At 37.8% G+C, this 12,365-nt stretch overlaps 2 protein-coding genes across 4 annotated transcripts; both read left to right on the top strand.

Moving 5' to 3' along the window:
* The first annotated feature begins 99 nt into the window (after positions 1-99).
* On the top strand, positions 100-6,177 carry LOC115632109 (NADH-cytochrome b5 reductase 3). Of its 3 annotated transcripts, XR_003996268.1 has the most exons (5): positions 100-580; positions 3,324-3,977; positions 4,041-4,140; positions 5,445-5,700; positions 5,798-5,931. XR_003996268.1 is itself a non-coding variant. In XM_030529100.1 (4 exons), the coding sequence occupies exons 1-4, from the start codon at positions 554-556 to the stop codon at positions 5,968-5,970; spliced, it is 954 nt and encodes a 317-aa protein (XP_030384960.1). In that variant the 5' UTR covers positions 122-553; the 3' UTR covers positions 5,971-6,177. The 3 variants fall into 3 exon arrangements, 2 of the variants coding, with proteins under 2 accessions (XP_030384960.1, XP_030384961.1); XM_030529100.1 differs by lacking the exon at positions 5,445-5,700 and having other exon boundaries at positions 122-580; positions 5,798-6,177; XM_030529101.1 differs by lacking the exons at positions 100-580; positions 5,445-5,700 and adding an exon at positions 2,179-2,334 and having other exon boundaries at positions 5,798-6,177.
* Positions 6,178-9,269: 3,092 nt separating this feature from the next.
* LOC115632569 (cysteine sulfinic acid decarboxylase) lies at positions 9,270-11,446 on the top strand. Its single transcript, XM_030529789.1, has 4 exons — positions 9,270-9,524; positions 9,724-9,911; positions 10,125-11,097; positions 11,178-11,446. The coding sequence occupies exons 1-4, from the start codon at positions 9,333-9,335 to the stop codon at positions 11,355-11,357; spliced, it is 1,533 nt and encodes a 510-aa protein (XP_030385649.1). The 5' UTR covers positions 9,270-9,332; the 3' UTR covers positions 11,358-11,446.
* Positions 11,447-12,365: the final 919 nt, after the last annotated feature.

The following is a 12,365-nucleotide window of genomic DNA, read 5'->3' as shown; positions in this document are numbered from 1 at the left end:
CATTTAACGCATTATTTTTATTATTAACCTGTCATTTATATATTTGTGTTAATCTGAATGTGATTATAGTAGTACGGTTAGCGGCGAGTAAATATTGACCATAGAATCGAACATCCTCACCAATAATCTAACGTATTACGTATTTCAAAAATAAAAACAAAGAGCCAGCGACACAAAGAGAAGTGTGAATTGAGAAGAGTTTGTATGCCAACAAAGAGCAAGTGCGTGGGCAGGTACGTCAACGAAGCTTAAGGCAAACAAAACATTTCCATCCGTGACGCTGTGTCCGCCGCCCGCTATTCAGTGCGTTTCTGTTGGCCAACGTCGTCTGCACATCGGGATTTGCGGGAAATATTGTTGCAGGCGCAGTGCCGAGGTCTGTGTACGTGCGTGTGGGAGGGAGCGACTACGTCAGTGTACTTGATGTCTGAAAAGCAGAATTATATAATAATAATTCCAAAAGTGCCGATTGATTTTTCAACATCACAATCATAGCCTTGCAGCTGCATATCGCAGATATTGTTAAACTCCTTCAAATCCCAAGCCTTTGGATATGGCTCGTCCCGTCATTGAAAACCATGTAAGTTACGACACTACTATATAAGCATCATCTTTACATAAGATTTGGGTGTCCCGTACCTATGCCTGAGATTTCATAATTGTTATAAATAATTCTGCCGGTCTGCTTAAATTAGTGGACATATCGGTGTGGTGGGCACATGTACATACACTAATATACATACGCAGATATGTACAAGTAGGCACAGAATTAAGTTGTCATTTCTTATTTTAAATACGTCTATTCGCCTCGATTAAAATTGCGTTGAACATAATACATTTGTTCCAACAATATACTGTACCGAATGTGTACAAACATATGTACATATATTATTTAGTGATGTCATGCGTCAATGAAAGCATGTTCGCATAACAATAAATTTTTGAATTTTTTTTTTAAATATTTGCCGGGTTTTATTTGTCTTCATTTAAAAACTGACCACAGACATTATGTTTTAAGCTTAAAGAGAGGAGACAAAAATAAAGAGAATTAATGAAATAAAAATTCGTTAGACATCCTCTCCATTTTATTAGTTTTCATTTCATTCAGTTTCAAAAAAAAACTTTAATGATGTCATTCCTTCTGTTCAATCAATTTTTTCCTAAACAAATGATTTTCTCTTATTAGTTTAACTCGCGTGTTCATACAGCGAACGTAACTCGTTTATTATTAAATCAGCTGTTTTGCTTTAAAATGTACTCGCTCCATTGTAAAGATTTATCAAAAACAAACACACGTTTTCTCTTTATCATACGCTAACAAAAATTCTAAATCTCAAAAATATGCGCACACTCATCAGAGATTTGAATTTATAGCTTACTGTTTTGCTCTCGCCGGCTTGTTGCTCTTAGCTCTCTCGCCCGAAACTTTTTGCTTATCATCATTACATTATATTTACAATCACACAAATAAATATTTTGATTAGTTACTTAGTTTTAGGTTTGGCTTAAACCTAAATTTATGTTAAAATATCTTTGAAAAAACAAGTTACAAGTTACCAGACATATCTTTGCGGTTTTTTTTAATTTTTTTAAATGTATCTAAAGTAAATTGCTGCTAAAATGTTCAACTTATCAAATATGAAAAAATAATGGTTCTAAAAATAATTTTAATTTTCTAGGCGACCATTGATTGATTTTTAGTTACTGACAGTTTCCCATTAGCAAATGTTTAGCTCATGAGCTGGTTAGGGTTACCACTTCACTAAACAAATTTATGGATAGGGTCTTAAAATTTTAATTTCATTTCCAATTCGGGTAAATAAAAATCTGCTTTAAAATATGATAATGTACAAAATGATGTACATCTTATTAATCCCGTAAAAAACATTTTTTTCTAATGTGGGTATATAATAAATGTTTATCTCAAAAATGAATACTTTGGCTATTAAATTCGTTTCAGTTTTTTATGTGGCCTTATTTTGTTATGTTTTAATATATTTACTTAAATACTTACACTTTTGCTACTTTGTTAAAGCTTTGAACCTTTAGTCGGAAATGGCTATTAATGACAATACTTTGATGTGACACTGTGTACTTACTGGCGACTTGACTGCCTCGTCACCCAGTGGCCACTTCACGCGTCGACTTCATTTCAATTGGAAATCGTGCGAGGCAACACGCGGTTCGTTTGTTTCAGTCTACTTAGTCGTTTTACTTTCAACGTCTGCGGTTCGTCTAGCTTTGACAAGTAATTTTTTTTGCAAGTCAAATTGGAAAATAGACAAATCTGTTTTAAATTAACAGCAAGTGTGGGAAAAAATGACGGAGTTGGATGTAAGTACATATATCGGAAAACCGTTTAAGGGAAGAGCGCGCATAAAATTCTACTCTCTATTTTACTAAAAGCGCCTACTGGCGCTCTGTTTATCAGCACTCTTTCTGTGACGTCATTATTAATTGGCCGCTGTGCTCTCTGAATGGTGTGTGTGTGTTTTAAAACGCACTTCAAAAGCGCTCACAATTTCCAAGGTCAGAATTGTGGGTTAACTTAACTTGTCACCGCTGCTGCAGCTGCGCGGCTCTTGCATGCGGTTAGATAACCCCAATCGAATCAGTATTGACTTTTGGACGCCATTGTGTAATATCTTGGGTTTTTTTTTGTGAAAATGCTCTACCATATGTGTCGTATCAGAAATATTTGTTTCTCTCTGCTTTAGTCTCCTCATTTCTGTACACACTAAACTAGCAACAGCTTTACGCGTTTGCTGTCGACAGATCTTGACCCCTAATCGGCAACATTAGCTCGACGTATTACGTACATATTTTGACGTTGTATATTCTCATATTCCCGCCTATGGGGTATGTTTCAAAGTCAGGCTAATTCCGCGTGATATTTCTAAATCATAGATTAATGCATTAGAGTGTACTTAAATAAATATTAGGGTGCTTTCATAACGTTTAAAATTACGCAAATATACTATTCATTTGTGCATACATATATTCATGAAGTATCTCATTTGGGATTTACACTCCTAGCTTTTGTGATTTTTTTATGTGAAGAAAAACATTTTAAACGAAAACTTGTAGGTAAAAATTAAAAAATAAAATGTTATCTTCTGATGCGGAAATTTTATTTGCTCTTGCTGGCCAGCTATGTCCCGATTCTAGCCTTAAAGTATTCAGAGACATAACAAGAACAAAGTGAGAGTAAAAAAAAAATAAAAATAATTTCGAAAAAAAAAAATTACAGGAAAACAATTTTTTAAAAATAAGGTTTTAGTTCACTTCCAACTTCGAACTATAATATTTTAATATCTTTCCAGCTTGTGCCGATTGTAGTGGGTGTGGTTGCTGTGGTTGCCGGGGCCCTTATTGTACACTACTTTCTGAACAAAAAGTCAACGAAACCGAAACGTGAACCAAATCGTACTGCCCGACTTCGCACTCTGGTCGATCCTAACGACAAATACCAACTGCCTTTGATCGAGAAGGAGGTGCTCAGTCATGATACGAGACGATTCCGTTTCAGTCTGCCGTCCAAGCAGCACATACTTGGCCTCCCAGTGGGTCAACACATTCATCTAATCGCGACCATTGACAATGAATTGGTCATACGGCCGTACACACCCATTTCGTCCGACGACGATGTTGGCTATGTGGATTTGATTGTCAAGGTGTACTTTAAGGATGTAAATCCCAAGTTCCCAGCTGGTGGTAAGATGACGCAGTACCTGGAGAATATGGAGCTGGGCGACAAAATCTCGTTCCGTGGACCATCCGGACGTCTGCAGTACTTGGGCAACGGTACATTCTCCATCAAGAAACTGCGCAAGGACCCACCCAAACATGTGACGGCGAAGCGTGTCAACATGATTGCCGGCGGCTCTGGCATTACACCCATGCTCCAACTGGTGCGCGAAGTGCTCAAGCGCAATGACAAAGACAAGACCCAATTGGCTTTGCTGTATGCCAACCAGGTGAGTGAGCTTTGATATAAAACTGTGTGTATATCAAATATATATATAACTCATTCTTTGCAGAGCGAGCAGGACATTTTGCTGCGTAACGAGTTGGATGAGTTGGCCAAGAAGCATCCTGACCAATTCAAAGTCTGGTACACTGTTGATAAGGCAGCCGAAGGTGAGCCGCAATCTCCCAACCAACACGCTTTTAACGTTCTACGCATAGCGGGCCCATCCACACTCATGAGCTTCATTTTAAGGTTGATTCAGAGTGCAGTGCATGTGCAGGTTCATCAATTTAGAACTCACTCATTCCATTTCTACAGTTTTTATATTCCATACCTATTGTTAAATAAGGATTATTATTTGAGTGTAAATGTGAGCAGATTAGTCCTCAGTTTAAGGACAAAGATCTCAGCTTTAAGCACTAATTCGATATCGTATTAATATCTGAGACTAGGATACCAAACCATCAATCAGACGAAACAAGTTAAGCTATTATTCTTATTCTCTAAATTCTCTTCTTGTTTATTTCTTTCTTTAAAATTTAATTTTATTAATTGAAGACGATAACGAAGAGATTTAGAAAGTAAAAAAGTTTCACTATCGAAAGAAAGAACGCAAAAATGGAAAAATGATTGATGGAAGAAATTAATTTTCACAAAAATTATGTTTTAAAATAATGTCTAAAAAGTCTTATCCACATTCTTTATACATTATAAATATAAGCTCACAGTACAACTTCTTGTCACTGCTATGTTGTACAAAAAAGTCGGAATATAGCAGGTATATAAAGGATCAGAATGATTTGTGAAAGGGTATACTAAAAAGTTTGAATATACATATGGTATGCAAAAGATCGATATGGATATGTCGTTTATATGACTATTGATAGATTTTGATTTATTAGAGCTAGGGACACCCCAATTGGCATGTAGATCTCATTATTGTATATAGCTGACATAGATAATCCCTTGTTGTACAAAAAACTGTTCTGTCTCAGTAAATCTCAAAACCCGGAGCACTTTAATATATGTCTGCGAACCAAGTTGTTGGACTGTAGGAGAGAGGACGAGTAAAGGATTTTACTTTCTATTTTTAATAAGAAACAGCTCTGTTCTCACTTTTTAAAATTATATATACTATAGATATACTATTTTTTAGCCCTTGGTCCTGAAAATGTTCAAATTTGAATTTAACGTAGGTAGTTTATAATATATCGCCTTCTCTGGTTAGTTGCACGATTACCGCCACTTGTTCGATGATACATCCAGAGCGCACATCAACACCACCATGCGTTTATGTTTGTGAATGCATTGCACGTTCTATTGGTGTTCTGTTAGTCAATCATCCTCATCGGAGAAGCAAAACAAACAAACAAACAAGCAAAACACCTATTATGTTCAATACTTTGTGTCTGCCCTCCCTCGCAACATGCTGCCCACAAACGGATACCCCGCACGGCGCACACCCGTTTCATAGCCTGGTCCTATAATACCGGCTATGTGAACGATGAGATGATGCGCAAGCATCTCTATCCCCCAAAAGGTGACACCCTCTGCCTGCTGTGCGGGCCCCCGCCGATGGTTAACTACACCTGCATACCGGGCCTGGAGCGGCTGGGACATCACGCCGATCAGCGATTTAGTTATTAAGTCTAACCCTAGTCTTAGAGCAGCGTGCGCATTTTAGTTTCGCTTTCATATCACATGCAAAAGGGAAAATAATTCGCAAGCAGGTACATTAGGCGCTGTATTTTATACATATTTCCCGATACATATCTAACTATATTTTATTAATAGAGTAATAATTTGACATTTATCTCTCCCCCCCAGGCTGGACCTATAGTGTTGGCTTTATCAATGACGAAATGATTTCAGCGCATTTGCTGCCAGCTGACGACGCGACCATTGTATTGATGTGTGGCCCCCCGCCTATGATCAACTTTGCCTGCAATCCTGCCCTCGACAAATTGGGCTATCATCCGGACACTCGATTTGCGTACTAAAGGCAAAGATATAGAAAGGGCCATTACCATACTATAAGATGTGCTTGGGAACAAAGTCTTCGGATGCATTGGAAAATAGGAATTTCGCATTTTGTGTTTGTCAACTTTCTAAGTTTTAGATTCGTCCTTTACAACAACAACACACGCATGCGCCTAATTTGTTATACATACATATGTTTGTATCTGACAATATATCCTTGAAATGTGTGTATTTGTGTGTCAATAAAAGGGAAAGAAATGACTTAAAAAGGGATTGTCTACGAAAATAATTATTAAAACTTTGCATTTTCCTTCAATCAACAACCGAAATAAATCACGAAAAGCACTTTCAATTTTAGCGCTCCATTTGTTTTGTTCGCCAGCGATTTTGTTGTCATTTACATTAATTTGCTGTACAAATCGGTTTGACACCTAGGCGCCCCCCGATTTAGCATTTCGTGTGCGTTCATTCACCAGCGGACATTCACATCTACTTTCGTGTTCATTCAGAACTGCTGTCACAGGCTATGCTAATTTTTTGAGTTGCTGCATATTTTTAACAAACACGACAAAACAGAATATATGTATAAACAGCGGACCAGAGAATTCCGGAAATGAACTGCCTGCAATGCACAGTTCAAATTTTCTGTAATCGTTACGAATGCATTAATGTTTTTATTAAGGATCATTCAAACACGATAACCTTTGTCATGTTATGAATGATTATGAATGCAGCTAAATCTCGCTGAAATTGTGATTTTTTATTTGTCCTACATTAATTGCTTCAAAACGTAATATTTAACATTATTGTATATTCAGAAAGGGTTCTGATTAGCGCAACCAAAAGACTTTTTAGGCACTTTTCAATATCCGTGAATAAAACAAGAAAGGAATGCTAAAGTCGAGCAGGCTCAACTCTTAAATACCCTGTACCACCCCATAAAAAAGTAATTAAATTAATTAATTAATTTAATTTAATTAATTAACTAAATTAATTTAATTAATTAACTAAATATTAATTAATTAAATATAAAATATTCCATGCATGCATACATACATTTACATTTACATCAGAATCGTGCCTTATGCGTGTTTGTGTACTTGTACATATGTATGTATGTGTGCATTGGGCCTGGTTATATGGCTATAACTTTCTTTCCGATCATTCTATCATAATGAAACTTGGTATACGGATATATAATTACTAATCTAATGTAACTACCAAATTTTAGTTCAAAATTCCAAGAATTACGGGAGTTATAGAAAATCGGTAATAGGGGGGGAGTGGGGGGGTGGATCAGAAAAAATGAACAAACTCGTCCTTTCTCGGTCTCAGGAGAATCTGTATACCAAGTTTGGTTATTCTAGCTCTTATACTTTCGGAGATCCTTGCGTTCATACAGACAGACAGACAGACAGACAGACGGACAGACGGACAGACGGACATGGCTATATCGACTCGGCTTGTCATGCTGATCAAGAATATATATACTTTGTGGGGTCTACCAAGCCTCCTTCTGTGTGTTCCATGTGCACTCGCACAAAACTAATATACCCTTGTACCCTTTGGGTACAGGGTATAATAAGAGTTTGGAGAAATATATCCTTTAGTACTATTCAGAAATGTTTGAAGTTATCTTGTAGTTTTTAGAGCTTTCAAATCATTTATGAAAATATCTTTAGTTGTTGAAAATCAATCGTTTTTATTTAATTATTTAAACCAGCATAATATTATATGAAACAGTTTTGATACTGATAGGTCTGTCCATTCATAAAAGTTTTTCTTCCGGAATTTAAGATATTTTATTATAGGGTTTTTTGGTCCCAATAAAACACTTTATGCACAAATAACTGATTTAATTGTATTAAATATTTAATATAATTTGTAGGATTTAATTAAAAACATAACCCTTATCTGAATATCTGAGGCATAAATAGCTGGCAAACGTCGATGTTTGTCTGTTTTAGAAGACGCCAAAACTATTGGACTAATCGTTTCAAAGTTGTACAATATTGTATTGATCATGAATCAATAAAAAGGAAATCCAAAAGCTGCCATTACTCAAAAATTGATGAGCCCAAGAGGTTTTGAGGAACGAGGGGAGTATGTACACCTAATTCGGTTTTTACACGATAGATTGGTTCCAGAAAAAGTCGTGTAAAAAAAAAAACGTTAGTTACAACTAAAATTATTACCTATTACTGTTAAATATTATTTATTTTTTTAACATTTTTATATCTCTTTATTACACAAAACTTTATAGTTTTTACACTTCTTTTTAAAATTAAATTGTTAACATTTGTATAAACTATACATGAAGTATAAGAAAAAGTATAGTAATCGACAAATTACAATTCTGATTTCCAGTGAAAGTTAAAAAATGCTAATTTCAAAAATGAATGTTGTCGATTGTTTAGATAAATGTATGTATAGCTAGGATTTTGCCTCTGGTTGTATTCAGGTAGGGTACCTACTGCCGACACCACTGAGCAGAGCTCTGCAGGTGCACTACGCCTCTGTCGTGTTCGTCTCATATCTGATTATAACCACTCAAGTGAGCCGCTGCGTTGTTTGTTGGGCGCAGCGAGCGTCTGGCTGTGGAAGAAACGACTTTCGTTGGTTTATTACACCCGCTGATAAGCGTTTTGTGATTGGCATTTAAATGGCAAAACTACGACAAAAACCGGGCGCTTGTGCAGCTCCAGATTCCCGCCAATTGATTAACGGAGAGAGCCGGCGGTGTTGTCTTTTACATGAGCTTGATTGAGAGAGCGAAAGCAGTTAAGTTAAATAAATAAAATAAAACCAATATAAAGTTTTTCTTCGGTTGCAACGAACTTATTTACCCTTTACAGCCATTCGCATTATCTAACAGTCTTTAGGTTTCAAATACCTGATGCCTTTAGATTGTGGAAAGATAAGTAGACACTAAAATGTCGGGCTCAACTCTTTTAAATTCAACAATAAAGAATTTGAAGCTTCTCTCTAAAATAAAGTTCTCTTCCAGGAAAACAAAATAAACATACTTACTATGGTTTTTATTTGAACCAAATTATTCAGATATGTAACTACAAATATGTGGGCTTTTATTAAAAATAATACAATAACTTTTATTCAAAGTTGATAAAACTTATTGATAATCCATTCAAGTAACATTTTTCATATGACGTATATTTTTCAACAATCGTCAATTACTCCAGTTTGGCAGCAAAGGGCACCCAAGAACTGGAAAAGTTGAATTAACGTTTAACTCTATCGAGGTATCAGCTGCAGTGCAACGTTTCTGAATATGAGAACTCACTAGACACTCACAATCTGGTGGTCGACCAGGGCGGTTCGAGAAATCCGAGACTACTCACGTACGTGAAAATAATAAAATAAAATGGATAGCAAAAGCAATTCTTCGTCTGCTGCTGCATTGACTGCGAATCGAGTGAGGGAGCAGCTACCAGATGATTGGAAGATCCTGCGAGATGTTCACGAACTGCTGCAAAAGCAGAATGCCTTCTGTGTGAGTCCCCAACAATGGGGTGAACAGAAAATTGTTGAGTTTGTGCAGCCGTCCGAGTTGAAGGTGAGACGAGAGAACCCACACTTTTAAACTACATTTGCATAATTGTCGTATATATGTATGTATATACTAGCGGCAAAGTCTATAGAATGTAGGTTAATAAGTGCAATCGAAAGATGGAAAATTCTGCAAAGTCACTGATAATTTGCATTGGTTCAGTTGATCGATCGCCGGCTCGTGCCTAATTCTTATCTCTCCACAGCAACTTATCAATCTCAAGATTGAGGAAAAGGAAACGCACAGTCTGAGCGAGATCGAGAAGCTTTGTCAGCTCGTGATTCGGTATTCGGTGAAAACTTCACACGGACGTTTTCACAATCAACTCTTCGGACAACTAGATCCATATGGACTAGCTGGTGCTTGGATTACCGAAGCGCTCAATACAAGCTCGTAAGTTTAAGTTAAGAAATATTTTAATAGAGTACTTAACTTAAAAGAAAGTTTTAGAAAAATGTGAATTTTCGTTTTAAAAAAGTAACATTCTTTGTTTAGAACAATATTTTAAAAACGCTTGGAATGGTTTTTTTTTATCACTTGGTCTGTAATCATCTTTAAGTTTAGACTGTTGGTAGTGGGAGTTGAAGATTTTGTTGATCCTTTCAGTTACACCTATGAAGTGGCGCCTGTATTTTCGCTGATCGAGACCGAGGTAATATCAACAGTTTGCCGTTTGGCCGGCTACGACGAGGGCGTGGGTGATGGCATCTTTTCGCCCGGTGGCTCCATGTCCAACATGTACGGTGTGGTGTTGGCTCGCTATAAGCGGGCCCCAGAGGTAAAGACATCGGGCATGTTTGGAATGCGGCCGCTGGCAATCTTTACCTCTGAGGAGTCACATTATAGTCTGAAGAAGGCGGCACATTGGCTGGGCTTCGGGGCTGATCACTGTATCGCAGTACGCACAAATGGTCGCGGTCAAATGGAGTTGGGGGACTTGGAGTCTAAGATAGAAGAGGCCAAGAGTCGTGGTTGGGAGCCGTTTTTCGTGAACGCCACAGCCGGCACAACAGTGTTGGGTGCCTTCGATGATCTCGATGGTCTTGCCGATCTCGCGGCGCGTCATGGCCTCTGGCTGCATGTAGACGCCTGTCTGGGTGGATCTGCCCTGCTCGCCACCCAGCATCGTTCGCTGCTCAAGGGACTGGCACGCGCCAACTCCTTTGCCTGGAATCCGCACAAGACGCTGGGCGCACCGCTTCAGTGCTCGCTCTTCATAACACGCGAGTCGGATTTGCTGGCGCGCTGCAACAGCATTGAGGTGAACTATTTGTTCCAGCAGGACAAATTCTATGACGTCTCCTATGACACGGGCAACAAGAGTGTGCAATGCGGTCGCAAGATCGACGCCTTTAAGTTCTGGCTAATGCTGAAGGCTCGTGGCTATAGCCAATACGGCCATCTGGTTGATCATGCCATCAATATGGCCCGTCTGCTGGAGCAGAAACTGCGCGCACGTGCGGATCGTTTCAGGCTGGTGCTCGATACGCATGAGTACTCCAATGTTTGTTTCTGGTACATTCCCAAGAACATGCGGGGTCGCCAAGAGACCGCGGAGTGGTGGACACGTTTGTACACAGTAAGTGGGATGGTTCCATTCAATTCCCCCCCCCCCCCCCATTCAGAAATCTTATACTTTCCAACTTCTTCCGTGTCCAGGTGGCACCCAAAATCAAGGAACAGATGGCATACAGTGGAACGGTTATGGTTGGTTACACTCCCCTTGCCAGTCGAAATCTAGGAAACTTCTTCCGCATGGTCTTCACTTGTTTTCCAGTTTTAGAAGCAAACGAATTGGATATTCTACTTGACGAGATCGAGAAATTGGGAGAGCAGTAGACATATTAACGCACTCCTTCCTTTTGCATTTACAATGTTTATAAAAAATAATCTTAGATATTAAAAGCAAAAAACATTATTCAAAGCGATCCTTATTGCAATCTTTTAACCAAACATACTGAAACCACCAAATGTGCTTCAAATCTGCATTAAGACAATATCGCATACTGGAGAAACTCTTGTTTTTGACGAAGTTTCTAAAGTGAAAGCCTTCCTCCATCATATTTCACAAATAATAACAGCCAAACCCAAGAAAGATTTAACAAATTCTATATTTGTATAGAAAAAAAGAAACATACAAGTATGTACTAGTTTATATATAATATCCAATAATGAATCTGCCTCGACACAGTCAGCCGATTCACAGCAAAGTTAAGTATCCAGTCCGGAAAGTTATGCGCCTGACCTACTGCCATGATGATTGTAATTCTCTCGGAAGCTTAATCAGTTGTTCATCAGTTACTCGATGATCTGGACGGTAGTAAAAAATTAATCTAGAAATGTCCTAGAGTTAGCTAGCGAGGGCAGGTCCGCTAGAGTTGGAGATTAGAAGCTAAGCTGGGATTTTCGTTCTTCTCCAAAAAAGAATGAAACTTATGAATGGAAACTGGCCTTCCTTTATCAAATTCATTTTTCACTTTATAGTCTGCAGATTTTCATCTCAAATCATTCAAGTCTATCATGAAACAGTTTCAAATTCACCCCTGTTGATCATTATTTGCAAAACGTATGACTGAAATTTGATATTATTTGCTTAAAAATACGTGAATTGAATTCGAAAAGTGCAGCGAAATGTGACGGTAGAAAGAGATTTGAAGTCTACATTCGTGAAATAAGTTGAAATGCGGAAACAGCGTCGCATGTTCCCATTAAGTATTAAGTGGGAGAAATTTCTGGCATTATTTCTCATTCCATACAACGCTTTACCTAAAAGACCAAGGGAATTATGAATTATTTTAATTAAAAAGCTACTCCTTAAATAAATAACGCACAGTTGCTTTTTTGCAA

Source organism: Scaptodrosophila lebanonensis, unplaced genomic scaffold (assembly GCF_003285725.1).
Source record: "Scaptodrosophila lebanonensis strain 11010-0011.00,11010-0021.00 unplaced genomic scaffold, SlebRS2 tig00001415-arrow-pilon, whole genome shotgun sequence".
Taxonomy (NCBI): domain Eukaryota; kingdom Metazoa; phylum Arthropoda; class Insecta; order Diptera; family Drosophilidae; genus Scaptodrosophila; species Scaptodrosophila lebanonensis.
This window is presented reverse-complemented; position numbering and strand designations above follow the sequence as displayed.